The sequence below is a fragment of the Podarcis erhardii genome (genome assembly GCF_964252035.2).
Source record: "Podarcis erhardii genome assembly, chromosome: 2".
Lineage (NCBI taxonomy): Eukaryota > Metazoa > Chordata > Lepidosauria > Squamata > Lacertidae > Podarcis > Podarcis erhardii.
The window spans coordinates 82,820,197-82,838,963 of NC_138498.1; the positions used below are offsets into that span (position 1 = coordinate 82,820,197).

General features: G+C 39.8%; 1 protein-coding gene across 3 annotated transcripts in view; it reads left to right on the forward strand.

Moving 5' to 3' along the window:
- Positions 1–18,767, forward strand: part of CACNA2D3 (calcium voltage-gated channel auxiliary subunit alpha2delta 3) — a 494,938-nt gene that overhangs the window by 250,793 nt on the left and 225,378 nt on the right. For all 3 annotated transcript variants that reach the window (XM_081848836.1, XM_081848837.1, XM_081848838.1), the window contains exons 10-11: positions 738–827; positions 3,619–3,732. In XM_081848836.1, the coding sequence (XP_081704962.1) occupies positions 738–827; positions 3,619–3,732 (204 nt within the window). The remainder of the gene's footprint in view (positions 1–737; positions 828–3,618; positions 3,733–18,767) is intronic.

Genomic DNA, 18,767 nt, shown 5'->3' on the forward strand with positions numbered 1-18,767 from the left:
ACAGTGCAGGCAGCAGCAACCTCCATTCTGTGTTTCAGATGCCGCTAGTCTCTTGTGAGGCCACACCTGGGCCCTGCCTTCTGGAGCTATGAGGAAGCTTTGTCTTTCTACTTTGTTTGGACTAGCCGTCTTAAGCAGTATTCCCTTCCTTCCTTGTTCTCCCTTCCTCCTAGTTTTCCCCTTTCCACGGTTGACAATAGAAGTTTGATATTGTGACCAGACAGCCGCCATGTCTTCTTGTACATGAGTCCACTGAATTCCATTCTCTGTGGAGACAGCACTGTGCATTCTTTAGACAATACTTATTGATTAACAGTTAATGTAAATATCATTGAATCTTATAACCTAGTTAAGAAGCCATTGTTCTGTCCGCAGATAACCTATATCGTACACTTTGGACTTAACTTTGAATCATATATCTTATGATTTTTGTGAACTTGTTCACTTGGTTTTTATTGTTGTTGTATATTCTTTGGTACTTTTTCTTTATAAATTGTCACAATAAATATATCTGACAGGCACACTTTTCTTTAAAAGTTTAAAGCGTTCTTCTTGAAACCAGAGGGGCAAAGACCTGCTTTATTTGAGCTCTCTCTCCCCCCCCCCCCAGAATTCGTAAAAAGCACCTGATGCACATTCCTTGATTTTGCCTTTAAGATTTCAAGGGTAGGTGTAATGCAAAAATCTTCACAAATATGTTGATTGAAACACCATTTATTTTCTTCTCACCTCCCCAGCACTTCAGGGAGCACCTTGACAAACTTTTTGCAAAAGGAATCGGAATGTTGGATATAGCTTTAATTGAAGCTTTCAACATGCTCAGTGATGTAAGTTACTGCTTTTTGTTAAGTTTTGTTGTTACTGGCCTTTATAAGTTTATGTGGAAACTGTTAAGTTTTGTGCATTTTTTATGTTTTACCTGTACTTATTCTTTACAACTACTTTTGTTATATTGTAGTTTTGTATTTTTTCATGTTGTAAGCTACCTTGAGCATGGTTTAAACTCTGGAAACACACTGTTATGTTTCCACGGGGTCGCTTGGGAGCAAGCAGGCAAATATCTCCCTACTTGGCTGTGAAGACTTGGCTTTGCTGCCAAAATAAACTTTATCTGTCCGGAGCGCCACTCTCCCGTGGCTGACTCAATCGCTGGCAGAATCCGTGAGTGGGTGGTTCTTAAACTTTCCCCAGCAAAGCAGCTTCTTGACGCCCAGTCTGCGCCTCCCCTCTCTGCACGAATGCTTTCTGCGCAAAGAGGGCGTGGGCAGCAGAGGACCCCTTCCCTCCCCGCTTCTCCCAGGCAAGGAGTCCTGGGACCACCTCGCCACTTCCGACTCCTGCACCTCCTCTCCACTGGAGCTGCATTTACTCTCTTCTGTTGAAGAGGAGCTACTTCCCACGATCCCTGGAGGCTCTCTATAATCCATTTGGCTTTTGCTCTCTCCCTCCTGCACTGATGGCAGTTCCCTGACACACACATACATGTATGTATGTATGTATGTATGTATGTAACTTTCTATGAAAATAAATAAATAATGGTTTCCTCCTGCATTCTTACAGAATACAGATTAGTATCAAAAGACACTGTGCTATATTTTTAAAGTGATAATTTAGGTAATTTTCTTTTTATCCAGCAGTATGTGGTATGTAAATCTATTCTTCAGAATTACAGGTTGGCACATTCTCATGCTTAAATGTGTTCTTCTTAGTCTACTGAGTCTTGCTTTTCAGACTGGTTCATAGGCTATAGCATTTAAGCTTGACTAATTTTCACTTATAATTTCTTGTATTTTAGTATAACTTAGCTTGCTAAAGAGCTAATAGTTGTTGGTACAAATGATTTTGAAAGATGTGATCGTAACTATGTCCAAACTCTCCCCAACATTTGATAAATTCAACTCCCATAGGTTTCTGCAGGACTACAGAAATGCTTGTTTCAGCAGTCAATGTCTGCTATATCATGTGACAACTGCAATTATCTCTTTTGGGGATAAATGTGATCTTTGCCGTGATTATCTTTTTTAAAAAAAAGTCTTAACCAATTAAATAAAATTCTGTGACATTTCAAAGACTGTTAATCACAACCAAGAGCTACAAATGTCAGGATGCATCAAAATTTTCACTGGTAACTGATGAATCACTGAGTTAATTGTAGTTCATTATAAGGCTCTTGTCATTGTTATTATTATGGAAAAGACTTTCATCACTCCTTCTATTCAATAAAAACTAAAAAAAAAAAGTTCTAGACACATATGAGGAGATATTACTCATCAAAGCATTTACATTTAATCACCTGCTTTAAAAAGAGAATACGGTAGCTTATTCTGTGGAATATGATAGATTCAGACAGAATAAAGCAATGTTTTAAAATAAAGAGATGAAGACAGCCCACCTCCAAGGTATTTTAATACACCATTTCTTTTTTTACATATGGTCCTTGATTTAGTTCAGGAAGAACAACAGGTGCCTTTAGACACGGGAAATGTCCCTTTTCAAAAAGGGTTTTCTACTTTTAGAAGTCATGGGCCCTGATTTGGCTGGTTTTATCTTGGCAAGTTGCCATTGAACGTCACATTTGACCATTACCTAGTGGTTGCCAAGTTATAACCCCAGAGGTAATCCCAGAAGTGAAAGAAAATGCAGGTGCGATTTTCCCCAATCACCCCATTTTCAGCAAGGCAGACTTGTTTCCCATCATAGTAGGGAATCCAAGTAGGTGGAATCCAAGGCTCAGTAACAGCACTGAGGGAGGAGTCTTCTGCTTGGTTGTTAAAGAAACAAACACAACCTCCTGTTACTTAATGGCACCTATGCCATTACCCAATTACTGTGTTGCTACATTTGCTGCACAGTCATTGATATAATCTCTTTCTAGATGGGGTGATCTGGGCACTACAAGAACTCCTATTAAAACTGCCTTCCTTACAAAGGGAGGTTGGTTTAACTGGAAAAAGATTTGACTGCTAGATTAATTCATGCCCCAGTTTCTAACATGAGCATGCAGAATTACAGATAACACAATTACTTTGTGCAAAGGAAACATTATGGTGGAACCTTGGTTTCTGTACTTCATTGGTGGCTAAACAATTGGTGGGTTCAGGATGGGACAGAAAAGTTACAGGGTGCCTGAGCAGATGCGGGAGTCTTATCTGCTTTGAAAAATCTATAGATTTAATTTGTGTTTGGGATTGGGTGTAGGTGTGAGTCCAGGGGAAGTAGCGGGTAGGAGTCCAAGAAGATAAATACCCTAAACTGAAAAAAGAGTCATGAGTAAAATGGGAGTTGTATTTTCCCCTCACCATTGTGATTGTCAATCCCATTCACCTTAACATAAAAAAAAACACATGCCAAAATTGTGGCATATTTCCTGCAGATTTCTTTGATTTAAGAAGGTGTATATTTATAGCCCTGATGTAGTACTAAATTCCATAGGGGTTTCATCTGCAGCTTGCTTTTTTTTTGAGGGAACAAGCAGGAAAGTGATGGCTATAGCACTGGATGCTTTTCAGTAAAGCATATGCACACTGGAATTATGAGCATGGTTGTCTTACAGCAAATACTCATTTGCCTAGCTAAGTATGTCAGAACTCAATGAATATTTGTTTGCTTGTTTCCCAGTTCAATCATACAGGACAAGGGAGTATTTGCAGTCAAGCCATAATGCTGATTACGGATGGTGCTGTGGACACTTATGATGCTATTTTTGAAAAGTATAATTGGCCAGATAGGAAGGTAAGTCCATTATATCTTGTATCTGTGAAACAATGTATCTGATGATGACAAAAAAAACCATGCCAAAATTGTGGCATATTTCGTGCAAATTTCTTTGATTTAAGAAGGTGTACATTTATAGCCCTGATGCTCTCAAATACAAATATTCTCTACTAGTGGGACCTTGACCAACAGAGTTGTGCTCTAAGGCAGATATTTGTCAACTGAAAAGCAGAGCAAACAATATCAGGTAAGCTTCAATCTGGATTAAAAATGACCAGGAGTATGCTTTTGTGCTTGCAGGCTTCTCAAGAGCATTTGGTTGGCCATTGTGAGAACAGAATGCTGGACTATATGGGCCTTTGGCCTGATCTAGCAGGGCTCTTCTTATCTTATTATATGTGTGTTTGCTGCATTTAAAAAACCCAACCAAACTTAGAATGGATCATTTCCTGTGTAAATGCATCTTCTCCTAGCTGTTGCTTTAAAAAAAGTGGTGTTGAGAAACATACTGCATATTTATGGAAGGATGCATGAGACAGGAAAGAGTGTGGCTTTGAGATTTGGGGAGAACTTTAAAGAAATGTGCTTGACATTTCGTTTGGTAGAGCTAGGTCCTGGTTGTGTTTTTGGACCAGCCTCCACTGACTTTAATTGGGGAGTAGGAGAAATGAAGAGTGGAAACAATGCGACAATTTGTAATGCTAGAATTCAACAATGGCAACTCACTGTCTGTAGTTGCATTTCAAAGGCTCACTTATCATTCCATGCTAATAACTTGGGAGCACTTCAACCTCAGGGACCTCTAATTTTGCCCATGCTGAACATACTTATAAATCTGCTGCTGGGTTTGCATGACTATTTTACTTTTTTTAAAAAAAAAAATATGAATTGTTTTACCATTTGTGGGGCAGCTCAGTGACAGCATAAAATACTGAATTGGGGTGTATTTAGTAATCTGTCTGCTTTAGAGTATTTCCATTTACTTTACTAGACTTTGGGGTAAACTGGCATAGAAATTGTGACACAGCTAGAGTATAATTTCACAGCTTTAAACAACAGTGAAATTATACTCTAGCCGTGTATCTCTGATTTTTGGGAAAGACACCTAGACCTAGTAAAGTTGAAATTAAGGTGTGAGTATCTGCTAATTGTCTGGGATTGACTCGGGAATTAATTTCTTCTGATGATTTTATAGAAAATCACCCTTGCCATTCACGAAATAAAAAATGCAAAATGAGCTGCTGTGAAAAGAATTATAATGGTTAGTAATTGTGTTTATGCTGCATGATCAGGCAGGATGTGCTTTGTCAGTAGTTGCCTTTTAAAAACATTTTTTTGAGAAAATAATAATTCCATTTATGAATTGCTTCCTATAACACATCTTGAAATGATTTAACAACAAAAACATACATAAAGCAATTTCATATATAAAACCAGCTTCAAATCAGATACAGACTAGGATAAAAATAACTTAAAAGGCTTATTTGTAAAGGAAGGTATTCAATAGGTGGTAAAAGGCAAGCTGCGGGAGGCAATGGAAGATAGGTTTGCCTGGCGTGCTCTGGTCCATGGGGTCACGAAGAGTCGGACATGACTAAACGACTAAACAACAAAAGGCAAAGAGACATGCTGCCTGTCTGATATGTAAAGGGATGGAGTTCTGAAGGCTTGATAAGTTCTGCCAGGCTAAAGGCCCAATTCCTGCATCATACAGATGGACCTCTTGCTGAGACAGTATCTGCATGAGGCTCTCTCCTGCGAAGTACAGGGCTTGTTTGGTTAAATAGGGATGAGACCATCTCATAGGTATCCTGGTCCCAAGGGCTTTGTTCACAAGTACCAGCACATTGAACTTAAATGAGATACACTTCCAAATCCTGTGGAGAAAAGGACTTCCACCCAAGGTCTGCTTATGTTTTTGAACATTTCTATTCAGGAGTATTGCTGTGTTGGTATGAGGTATGAGATGGGCAAGGCAATATCTTAAATGCATGAGTTTGAGTCAGAAACAACAGTACATGTTTTGAATTTCGCAGTTGAAAGTTGGCTGGGCTTGTAGAACTGACTAGAAATTAGAAATCTAAGGTCATTCCTGTTGGAAGATGATGGCTTAGGACTGCAGAATGTGAGCTGGCTGAAGTGCTGTCCTGGAATCTAGTTGGACTTTCTGGCAGTAGCTGTGGAAGAGCACACTTTAGTGCCCTGAAGCCTGTGAAAATTAGGACCAACATACATATAATTGTGTTAGGGTCATCTTGCTGAGGCTCCCTGCCATGTGCACACAGTATGTGTTTGTGGCCCATAGTGAATCCAGGTGAGATTTCTAATCTCAAAAAAGGGTTCAGCACTGGTGATCTGATCTTCTCTGGGCTTTGTGCATGCATTTTGGGCTTTATGTTTTGCTCCCCTTTTGCCCTTTCCACCTGGAAGCAGGAAGATGTCTGAAAGGAAGCAGTCTTCGATACACAATCTTAGATACAAAATAAGCAGGGCCAAGGTTTGCATACAAAGGTGCCCTGAATCATTCATATCTCATTCAAGCCATTAAAAATGGTAAATATTCTTATACAACGGTACACTGAATTATATCACACATTAACCATTACATGGGTGGAAACAAAACCTCAGTTAGTTAAGTATTTTTTATTGATTTTTATTGATTTAAGGGGGGCAGCTGCCCTTCCCGTCCCCCTTAGCTACGTCCAAGAACCATTATGAACAGAGTAAAAAAAACAACAACACATATGCAAAGGTACCCCAAATTTTATCCCACACAAAACCATTAAAAACAGTACAATTCACATGCAAAGGTATCCTGAATTGTACCCTGTTGCCCCTAAAAATTGTATACCTCATGATAACTTAGTTCAAAGTAGATGTAGTAGATGAAATATGAAAATATTATTTGCCTTGTGTCTTTGGGATTTCTTCCCCTAATATTGTGTGATGTTAATGGTATAAATACACCTTATTTGCATGGTATGGCAGCAGTAGCATCTTCAATACATATGAAGGACAGTGTAGATAATCAAAACTGACACATTTCTTCACTTGACACTGATGCTGTTGGCAGCTATTCATTTTGTCATTAAAACCTTTATAAAAGATGTGAAGGGAAGCAGCCTTATTGGCTAGTCTCTGCTGGAGTACATGATGCACATGTCACAATCACTTTATGGCTCAAACTATACAGTCTATTTATACAGTTGCCACTGCTGCTTCCTAAACTATAACTCTGGCACCAATCAGGGAACCAGTCATCGACGCCTAGGAAGTTGATTGTGTACCTAGGTATGACTCATGTGAAGGCAGTCAGGAGGCTAATCCTGGCCTCCTGTGTGTTAAGTGTAACTTCTGCAGCATGGGGCAGGTTTTGTTTTGTTTTTGTTTTTTAAATTTATTTAGGGTCTCACTGCAACTCAGAAGTCTGACCTTTCATGGTTTTAAGTTTCATGGATAACCTGCACAAGTAGAAACCAAGATGTTTAGTTTTATAAAATAAAGACTCGTGAGTAAAGCACCATACAAGTCCGAGCTGAGGCAACTATAAAACGCCACATTTCAGTGAACAAACTGTAACCCTGCAGTGTACAAGAGTACCTGTAGAGAGCTTCTAAAAAGTAAAAAGGGTAGCATATGGTTCTCCCCCTCACTTTCCACAAGGGTAAAATAATGTTTAAGAACATTAACATCCATTTGGCAAAATGGATAGCTGGACCACGACATAACCGCAGTGACCATTTATCTGTTTCCTCTAGACTGCCATCTACAAGGAGATTAAAGCATTCCCTAGAATGTTAACCAACCCTGTGTAGCTTAGCAAAATGCTGATTCTACACGCACGGAACATTAGGAACGGCAAATCGCTGTTGTCCTGGTGTTATTAAATTGATTTTCTTTTCTTGAGAAAGAGTCAGAATATTTCAAAGGTCAGTGTGTACTGTGTGTTGAATCATGAGGTGTCTCATGAGCAAAAGGAAGGATTCAGACACCTTCTAGGGCATTGTAACCTGAAACAGGATGATTATCTACCCTTTGAGGGCTTTCTTGCTGTTACAATTTTGTAGTGAAATGGAATATAGTTTTCCAAATTGGGGATGTGAGGGGGAAATTAGATCCATGGGTAAAGTGCATATTTGGCATGTAGAACTTCCAGTTTCCTTTCTTGCATCTCTAATTAAATGATCTCAAGTAGGAGAATGGTGGCTGTGATCCTGATACTTCTGCTGCTTCTCAAAGTGTGGCAAAGATCTTTGGTGGGAATTTCCATCATACCTACTCTGAATGCACTGGGCATCAAAAGCATGAAATCTTAAGCACAGTCTACACTTCTTCCACTGTGGGAAGCTGCTAAAAGCCTTCCCAGCCTGTTGTGTGAGGCCATGCATATACAATAATGTTCTGGATTTTTTCCTGATTTGGGGGCCCTTTTAGAGAATAATTTTCATGTTATGTACATGTGTATACTAAAGGCATCCCCTGGGTATTTTTGAAAAAAAAAATATAATCTGGGTGGCTTCAGTGTGGTCAGCATGGAGCCATCTGAGTTCAGCATTAGAGGAGGAAGAGGAGGAGGAGGAGGAGGGGGAGAAGAAGCCTGGTGGGCAATGGGGAATCATCAGACATTAACAAGTACAAATGGAAGATCAGAATTCTGAGTAATCTTCGTTATGACCCCTAATATTTGGGACTGATATTAACACTATTTGAGTATTAGCTATGAGAAGGATGGGCGTTTATTAAATTTGTTATCAACATTAGTAGACTTAATTGATTGTTTCCCATGCCCACCAGAAAGCAAGTCCTACAGCATATACAGTTCTGTGCAAAGGTTTTAAATACTGGAGTTATTTTTAGCACTATGACATAACCATCTCTACAGCTCTTACTTTAATTGGTTGTATAAAAAGTTGAGGTGACTTATACATCAGAGTAAATACATTCTGTTTTTATGGGAAAACGTTGGAGCACCGACTTCCGTTAAGCTTTAATCTAAATAGCTGAGGTTTCCCTTAAGAGCAATCAAAGAATCTTTCCTGGTTTATAACATGGAAGATGAGTTGAATTTATGGCTGGATGCTCCGCAGTGTCTTTGTTTCGTGGTGTTTCTTCCTTGGGGATTCATATCTTGAAAATACAGCTCAGAATCATGAATCACTTGGGACTCATTAATGGAGAACATATCTCACTGCACTGTAATTTTTCATTGTATAATTCACCATCTGTTGTTTGACATGCTGCTAAAAAATTAGAAGCCATCATGAGTACCTCAATAATAGTAGAAATGTGAAGTTGTTCGGTGTTATGATTTCATAAAATAGGCTGACTCCACAACTGAACTAACAAAAGACCATTCTAATTTTTATTTTATTTTTTTCTTTTAAATAGCTCTTTTGCTGAAGATTAGTTATTTTATACATTTTTATCTTGCTTTTTTGTTAGCTGCCTACATTCTATTTCTAGAATGAAAAATCATTAGCATTAGAAGGTTACTTAGAGGCCATCTAGTCACAAGCACACACAGAGAGTCTGTTGTGCAGCCATGGTACCCCTGACATATGACTGTCCAGTATCTGCTTAAATATATTTAGTGAAGGAGAATGCCTCCCTCCCCCACCTCCCAAGGCTGTCTATAACAAGGTCAGGGAGCTCTTTGGAAATTTCTCCTAAAGCTTTGTCCAAATTTGCTTTCTTGCAATTTCCACCCACTGGCTCTAGTCTTACCCTTTGGATCAGCAGAGAGCAACCCAAAGATTTAGCATCTGTTTCCCTTGCCAGTGGTGGATTTTGGGCTCTCAAATTTCAGCAGGGCCCCATGGGGGGACACATAGGGGGAGAACAGGCATAAGAGAAGCTCTCCAGACAGTTCTTCATCAATGAAAACAAGTTGTCTTTTCCATGTGAGTATATTTTGTTTGAATCAGAAGTACAGTCTTACACTGATACAGCAGAGAAGGTTTGGTATGCCCAGCAAGGACTATGGAATTATCTAGTCCAAGGACCAGCTGAAAAAACAACCCCACATTGAGAAATGGGAACCATATGATCTGTTGCAGAGATCACTGCTTTTATATAATAGTGGGAAAGAACTTTGGATAGTCATGAGGCATAACTTACTGTCCTTCTGAGTTCTCAGAAGTTGCCTTCACCAGTCTTTGAATGCATTTTGATTTGTGCAACTTTCTGTAAGGTGCTGGACACCAGGGGCAGGAACATGGTCTGATGGAGGTTTGGTGGAAGGAATATTCAGGGTTTGGCTGTGGATCCAAGTAATACTGTTTCCAGGAACATGATCATGAACATTAAATGGCATCCGGGAACTGCAGTCAACTCTTTTTTTAAATGTTGACTTTAAACAAAAATGTGTGCAGCAAAGCAACCAATCAAGTGATGGATTACGTGTTAATCTTCCTTGCCCAGGAAAAGCTCTGTGTTATCTTTTATGCCCACCTTAACTGAAAAAGAAATGTTCTTCCCCCCTCTCTTTTTTGGGGGAAAGCAAATGCCTATGTTTAATTACCTTAAAACTGACTATTGTGTGGAACCAGATATATTTTTAAATATGCTTGCTAATTTCATTTCATAAGAAAAGCATACTGTGGAACAAAAAGAAAGCGATGAAGTCTATTTTTTTTTCATTCTTCTGTGAGAACTATCTGCAAAAAGAGAAGCAGTTAATCATTTCTTTAAGTAAATGTGCACGCAAGCTAAATTGTAGCAGCTGAAACATCTGTGACAGAAACAAGTGGATTACTATAAACATTTCCCGGAGATTTGAATGATTTTGCTTTGATCAAGTTCACACCCCTATTTTTATGTTCACTTCCCATGAAAATTCATATCTGTGTCGGAGGAAGAGAAGAGAATATGATCATGTGTTTTAATTTAGATTGCATACAAAACTTATGCACATGAAAGGGCTGAGCCATGGCTGCACAAGCAGTCTTATTTCTAGTTCTGCCAAGATGCCTGCTTGTGGCCCACAGACGTGACAAAGTTACTTAATGAGACACACTGCTCCTGATGCCACTATAGGGATGAAGCATCCATGACAGCACAACAGCTTCACATGCCATAGAAGCCTTGAGTGACTATTCTGATTTATCTGTAATTGGTACCCCTAAGGCACAGTAGCAGAGTAGCAAGACCCTGTAGCAGTTATAGCATCAAAAAGATAAGGCAGTGAGCAGCAGACATAGCACCCAAGATAGCAAGGGTGACCGGCAGTTGAAGCTCTATAGAGAGGTCCTGTTGAACAACTTACTCCATAGCAGGATAGAGATGAACTGAGTCATTGTGAGCCTTTTCCTCCAGTCTACTCCTCAGCATTTGATACCATTGACCAAGGTATGCTTCTGGAGCTGGTGCTTGGAGACATGGTACTACTTGTTCGGCTCCTATATCCAGAGCTATTTCTAGAAAGCTACTGTTCAGCACCAGGGGGGCTGTCCTGTGGTTTCCCGCAGGAATCTTGTCCCCCATGCTTCATCTATATGAAGCCTCTGAGAGCTGTCATCAGGAGATTTGGAGTGAGGTGTCATTAATATGCAGTTAACACTCAGTTTTGCCTCTCTGTTCCATCTGAATTGGGAGAGGCAGCTGAGGTGCTAGACCAGTGTTTGGAGATGGTGACGGGCTGGATGTGGGTCAGTAAACTGAAGTGGTATCCTTAAAAGGCAGTGGTGTTATATGTTCTAAATTCTTAAGTCTGGAAGGGGGAAGACAGCTTGTCCTAGACTTCCCTGGAAGGAGCAGGTTGATAGCAGTACGTTGTTGCTTGAAGTTCAAGTGGCCTTGATGACTAGAAATGCCCAGTTCCAGCTGTTCACCAGCTGCAGCCCCTTTTGGACAGAGATAACTTGGCCATGGTTCTTCATAGTCTGGTAAGTTCCAGAGTGGATTGTTGCAATGCACTCTACTTGGAGTTGCCCTTTAAGATGACCCAGAAACAACTGCAGCGGCCAGATTACCGGCTGAGGTTCCATTCAGAACTCATATAACACATTTTAAAACAGCTGCACTGCTTATGCTGGTGAAAACAAACCCCTACTGCCCTCCTGTTTCTGATTCTGTTGCTCCACCAGTACGTGACTCTGCATGTGCTCAATTAATGTACAGTTCTGAAGTTCCAAGTGTGTGGATGGGTTTATTGTTTTTCTCCTGTGCCTTGAACCCAACAGCTAGGCATTGGATTTTTTAAAACAATATTTTAATAAAGTAAAAAAGAGCCACCTCTCTTAAATACTTTGGAATAGGGTCTGGAAACTTTTTCTTCCCATTCTGAGTGCTATGTTTTCTTGTAGGCAGCATTCCAAGGGCCACATAACAGTGGTGTGCAGGGCCAGATGCAAAGTCTGAGGTGACTCTTACCTTTGTAAGAGAGATGCCGAAGTCCAAACAAGAGGCATTATCACAGTTAAAGGACTATACTGCTGTACTAACTCTCTCTCTTTCTCTCTCTCTCTCTATATCTCCAGTAACGTACCGCTCTGGTTACGTAACTTTCAGGTACTTTTTTGGGGGGTGCACACAGACCCCCAGAACGAATTAAATTCGTATCTAAAGGGCCCACTGTATATATATGACAAATCTTCCATCTCTAACTGGCAACAGTTATAGGCAACCCTGAATCTTATTCTTGTGGGAAGTCTTTCACATAAACTCTCTTCACGTGATAACTGCCGTTTCCACTAGACTAGAGCATTAGGAAGTGTGAAACTTTAGTCAACACGGATAACATCTGAAAGACTGCCAACTCCCCTATGAACCTGCTCATTCATTAAGTAAGATTTTTCCCTTTCCCAAGTGCCCCTTCCATCATCAAGGTTCAGTGTCTCAACTTTAAAACTCTCTCCCTGGAAAGGTTTGCCTTGCACCCACCTTGACTACCTTCAGATGCAAAGTTAAAAACCTTGTTTTATGTGCAGCAATTTTGAATTGAATTTAAACAAATTTATTGCATGAGTAGAATGACCTCTGCTTGAACAGTGGAGCTTTGCTTCCCTCTCCTCCTCCTGTGCCCTTCCCCTCAAAACTACTCCAAATACTTGGGGGACGGGGGACGGGACCCAAGAGCAAACTAGAGGAGATGCGGGAAGGGTGAGGCAAGGGAAGTTCTGTTGCACAAGTGGAAGTTGTTCCACTAGTCTCGTGACTTTACTTGGTACAAACCTCTGTGGTATTATTGCTGCTTGTTTTATTGGACCTAGTTTCCTTGTTTTGAATGCTTCTGCTGTTGTTTTCTTTGGCTTTTTTGTGGTTGTACATTGTTTGTTTCAGTGCTATTCCATTGTTGTATTCATATTATTGTATTGTGAATTGAAACCTGGGGCATATTTTTTTTAAAAAATAAATAGACATACCATTTCCCCTTATCATGCTACACAGTTAGCCAGCACTGAGTACTGTGAGGACATAACAGGTGAATTCACCTTTATATGAACTGTGATGTTCACAGGCTGCTGTTTACTCTCATTACTGTCATTTATGGCATTTGTTCTGCGTCAATACAAAAAGCAGTTTATTCCATAGGTTATGGCATTGCCATTTCCAGCTTATTGTGGATATAATGCCTGGAGTCCACAGTCTGAATTTAAGGTGACCTTTCTGTCCAGCTTAAAAAAAGAATCCAAAATAATTGATTTTGCAGTTACATGAACAATTTATTGCATATGTTATGAGGTGTTCCTACCCCCAGCTCCAGGCTATTTAATGTAAATAACCTTTATAGTTTATTTTATTTTAACTCACCTTTAAAAAAAATTGCATTATGTTCTGTGAGTAAGATTATTTTCTTTCAGAAATTCTTTTGAATATTTTAAAATTGTCAAAATATACCCACCTGATAAATATTTCCCCCTCATATGGTTTCCTTCATGGACCATATTGTTGCTCTCCTTTAAATTGTTTACAGCTTGTCAACATCCATCTCGAATTGTTCTGCTGCAGTATCACTCTGTTGATTCATTGTTTAGCTTTGTTGTCTACTTTAGCACCAGAGAGCTACTGATCTAGGGTTGATGCAAAGGATTCATAATGAAAAAGGGCGGAAAATAAAGCAAATGGGTCTATTCATTGTTAAACAAATGCCATAGAAAGTAGTTAGTTCTGACTAACCTTTTGATTCCCTAGGAGCCAGAAAAAAAGGAAGCTTGAGGTTACAGGGAGGTAGGAGGCAGCAGAAAGAGAGAAGGACAATAAAACACTGTCTAGCCCAGGGGTTCCAAAATCATGGTCTGTGGACCAGCAGTGGTCTGTGAACTTCATTCAGGTGGCATGTCTGCATTAAATAATCATATTAATTTTAAAGTATATTTTTATTGCTTTTTGTTTCTTATATGTTATTGTATTGTATCACAATACAATATATGAATTAAAATAAGCAAGAAATATAATTAAAAACCATACAGCATCTAGCATAGAACACAACAACTGGTACGACAGAGAAATCGTTAAGTGATCTTCCAGGACCACTGAAACTTAACCAAATGGCAAGCATTTCTCCTGAGCCTAGAAAATGGTTCATTCCATCCCTTCCCTGAAGTAATAAAGGGACAGTGGCAAGCATATATTTTGACTGGCTACCAAAGCCAGCCACAATTCATGGTCATGCATTTGAACCTTTAAATATTTGTGTCAATTCCTGACCTTAGAGTTTATAAAGCTTGTATCAGCTTGGATGTCCACTGCATCTATTCATTTAAGATCACATGCACGAAGGGCTTGTTGCTTATGATGGTTTTAACAGTAAACTAAATAAAAATCCAAAGATAAGTAAAATGGAGCCAGTGTCCTTTTATCCATAATTTAATGAGAAAACACCTGGCTTCTCTAGTTCATTTCAAAGCATTTTAAATACAGACATGTTTTAAGAGGCATGAGGGAACCATAAGGTAAACTGAGCAATGTATAAAACACTCCTAATGAACTAAGTTTTTCCACCAAGGTATCAAGCTAGATTTACCAAAATAAAGTGATTCAACAAAACACAAATGTTTTTGAGCTACTTTTTTGGTGCTCCACAGTGACTTATTAATGGGTTGTTGAGTGGCAAAAGAAACTGGCTCTTATTCCCATCTTACTATTTAATCAGGTGCTAACAGCACTTCAGTCTCTACAAGATCCATAAATTCCAGGAGGAGTTGGGCTGATATAAACTGTTCCAGTTCACTGAGGAATGGAGCATTATTAAAGTCAAAGCTGAGGTTACAGAACTGCAAGAGGCATATGGCCTTACTCTTTTACTTAATTACTCTTTTGCTTAATTATTCTTACCACTATATTAAGATGATTGGATTTCAGTTGTAACAATGTGCAGTTGTTAGAAGGCAAGTATCATGCTGCCCAATCGTGGGCACCATTACACAGAAGTAAGTCCAATGGAGCTCAGTGGTGACTCAGCTTCCAGTTTATAGGAGTTAATTGTGAGTAAACATGGAAAGCTCCCAGTTTTTGCTCTCCTGTGTTGAGGTGCAAGACTGCAAAGAGAAGGATGTTTATTTGGTCTCTTTCCCCCAGGAACATTGGATAAGAAGGCGAGGTGGCCTCTATAAAATAAAATGAGGATTGCTCTGATACTACAAATATTAAACCTTTGAAGAATGCCAATTTTTAAGATACTTTAATGATGCTGTATTTTAGGGTGCTACATTTTTTATGTGTCTAATTGGTTTTCTGTTCTTTTGTTATTACAGTGGACGCTCAGGTTGCACGTTCGCAACCTGCAGCAGCGCGTCTGCGCATGCGTGGGTTGCAATTCGGCGCTTCTGTGCACGTGCAAAGCATGATTTAGCGCTTCTGCGCATGCGCGACTGCCAAAACCCGGAAGTAACCCGTTCCGGTACTTCTGGGTTTCGGCGGTCCGCAACCCAAAAAAACGCAACCTGCAGCACCTGTAACCCGAGGTATGACTGTAGTGCATTTTGCATAGCATAGTAACAGTGTAATGCTATATGCTTTAGAGCATTGTGCAATTGACATGATCAGGTAATCAGGAATAAACATGGCTCCTTGATTCTACTGTTCTATTCACTAATACTAGGTTTTTGCCTTAAGATTCAATATAAGCTGAAATTTTGGGTTTCTGATGAACAATTCAAAAAACTTAGTCTGGATTTGGACTAACAGAAAACACTTGGCTGGTTTGAAAAGAAATCAAAATGAAGACAATCAAGGAGTTCAGACAAACATGTGGTAAGCCCCTGCACGTGGGGTTGTCTTAATCCAAATTACAAGTAAGGATTACATAGTCAAATATTGCCTAAAGAAAAACAGCAGCTGTGATAGGGAACAATTTAGATTGGAGAAATGATATGAGGCAAAACAGTTAATCATTTGCCATCGTGTTGTGGCCCCAATCCAGCTTGTGCCCATCTCCGCATCTGCCTTTAACTTTAAAAATAATAAGAATAATGATGGTTGGAGAACCAGTTATGAACCTCCTATAATCTCAATTTGTTTGGTCAGACGTAGTTGGTGCCTTCAGTTATAAATACATAAGTTAGTTCCAAGCACAACCTTACTGATCACCTATTTCTTCATCACGTACCTGCAAGGTGTTCAGCTTCTATCAAGGAAGCACTGGCACAGTTGAAGGACCCTTGGTATGATGGTCTTTCATGAAATGAATTTCATTTTGCAGACAGAATGACAGAAAACAGATTGAACTGACATTCTAGTGGCATTGCTTACTCCTATAACACACAAATATAATGACTGTTATTTTCTACTTTGACACAAACAAGAGACATGGCAAAAGAGATGGAAGAGGATGAGGCTCCTAAAAACCTCTACTGTTTTCTGTCGTGTTTTGCTCTACAATTACTGTACAGTAGTAGCAGCCAAATTACAAACCAGTTAAACTGAAATACTAGAAAGGCCCAATCTCAGTCAATACACACCATCTATTCCAGCATACTAAGAGTATGGATCGGTGAATGGTTTGCTACTGAAGCTTTTGTGTGATTCTTTGAATATGTGCCTAAGTTACTACACTACTATGCTGTCTCAGGGATTTTCTGTGTATGGCAACCACAGTTTAGCAGATGACTTTTATAGACACTGTTATTTGCAGAAGAGGTTATGTGAATGCCAGTTCCATGTGCAAAAATCAATAGGGAATGGTCTTTCACACTGGTGCAAATGTTTTAAAAATTTGTGTCCATGCTAGCGCATAGGTAGATAGTCCATTCTGAAATGTTCATGTTAGGTTTAGGGTTCAGTTGAATTTATGGATAGTTTCCCACTAAAAGAAAAGTCCCAAAATGATTTGCAGTCAAGTAAAAAATACAATAATAAAATCACATAAACATATTAGAAACAGATTTCACAATATGGTTGTATCATTGGTGTTGTCAAAATTCCTGGGAAAACAAAAGTGTCTTTTTTTGCCTGGCACTGAAACAATGGCAAGGTTCATGTGAAATCAACATTCACACAATCTGGTATGCATGTGGTACTAAATGACTAAAGCCTGTGAAAGCCATGTAGGATCAACTTTATCACTCACCATCCCTATCGAGGACCCTTGCAGTGGAACATTAATCCTGCATGGTTTTGTTTCAGTGCACACTGAACTCTGCATAGACTCTGTATGACTTTCATTTTCAGGACAGCAGAGGTGGATTCATCTTTAGTTGCTAAGATCTGCAGAGTCAGAGAAACAGAAGTTTGTATAAATCTTTCCATACTCACACATAAAACTAAAGGTAAAGGGACCCCTGACCATTAGGTCCAGTCGTGGATGACTCTGGAGTTGCGGTGCTCATCTGCTTTATTGGCTGAGGGAGCTGGTGTACAGCTTCCGAGTCATGTGGCATGACTAAGCCACTTCTGGTGAACCAGAGCAGCACACAGAAACACCGTTTACCTTCCCCCCCGGAATGGTACCTATTTATCTACTTGCACTTTGACATGCTTTCAATCTGCTTGGTTGGCAGGAGCAGGGACCGAGCAACGGGAGCTCACCCCGTTGTGGGGATTCGAACTACCAACCTTGTGATCAGCAAGTCCTAGGCTCTGTGGTTTAACCCACAACACCACCCACATGTCTTTTATACATATGTACAAACAATTGTAACTTTTTATTGAACATCCCATCTAGGGAATATCAACAGATCAATGATTCTTTTTTAACAAGGTTAATTGCATCACTTTTCTACCAAGATACTAACGTTCAATAATTTTTACCGTTGCAATCTGGAAAGTTAAGGAAACACAAATGCATTAGTTGGTACTGCTAGTCTATCCCCATGCCCCACCGCACTGTTGCAACCTTTTAATAAATTAGGCATGCTGTAGCCTCTTGATGGCACTGTATTTCCTTCTTGAGTTCATAGGCCTTGCAGAACATTTATGTCTCATTACATCCAGTACAGCAGTTATGCCCTAATAAATCAGGGGAGCTTTGCAGTGACGGTCTTGACAGTAATGAATCTTTCTGTTGGCGTTTCCACTTCGCAGGCACAAATAATGAAGCAAAACTGCCCCATCTGGTCACTCAGTAAGAGTCAAACAGCAGTGGGGAGCTGTTTTCTCAAGCATGACAAAGGTCATATTGTGGAGCAGGAGTGAGCGATAGTAGGTTGGGCTGTGAGTGACAGTGCAGAATGAAGCCGTTTAGGGGCTTTTATCATAATTACATTTATTAGCCATGCTGTCAGGTAACCCGTCCCTCCCCCCGGACTGTGTGCTACTGCATCAAAAGCTTCCTTAGCTAGCAGAAACAGAAAGCTGTCTAATGCCACCCCCCTTGCAGAAACAAAACAAACTCATGGAAATGCTAAGAATGTGTCCTTGCATTTCATGTTGGTTGGGGCGGGGGTGGGGGGGGAGAGGAATGCCCCAGCAGTTCCAGTTCAGCTGAGTATGAATATGCAAATTCACTGCTAAGTATTGTCACGGCACACTTCTGTTTATGGGAATCTTATTGTATTATTACAGTAATTGCTGCTCACGTGTTGCTTTGTTGACAATTTACTTAACATTAAGTGCTGGTTAATTAAACTTTACGTAGGCATTAGGTACAGTCTGATACTCATGGACAAGTTACCTCT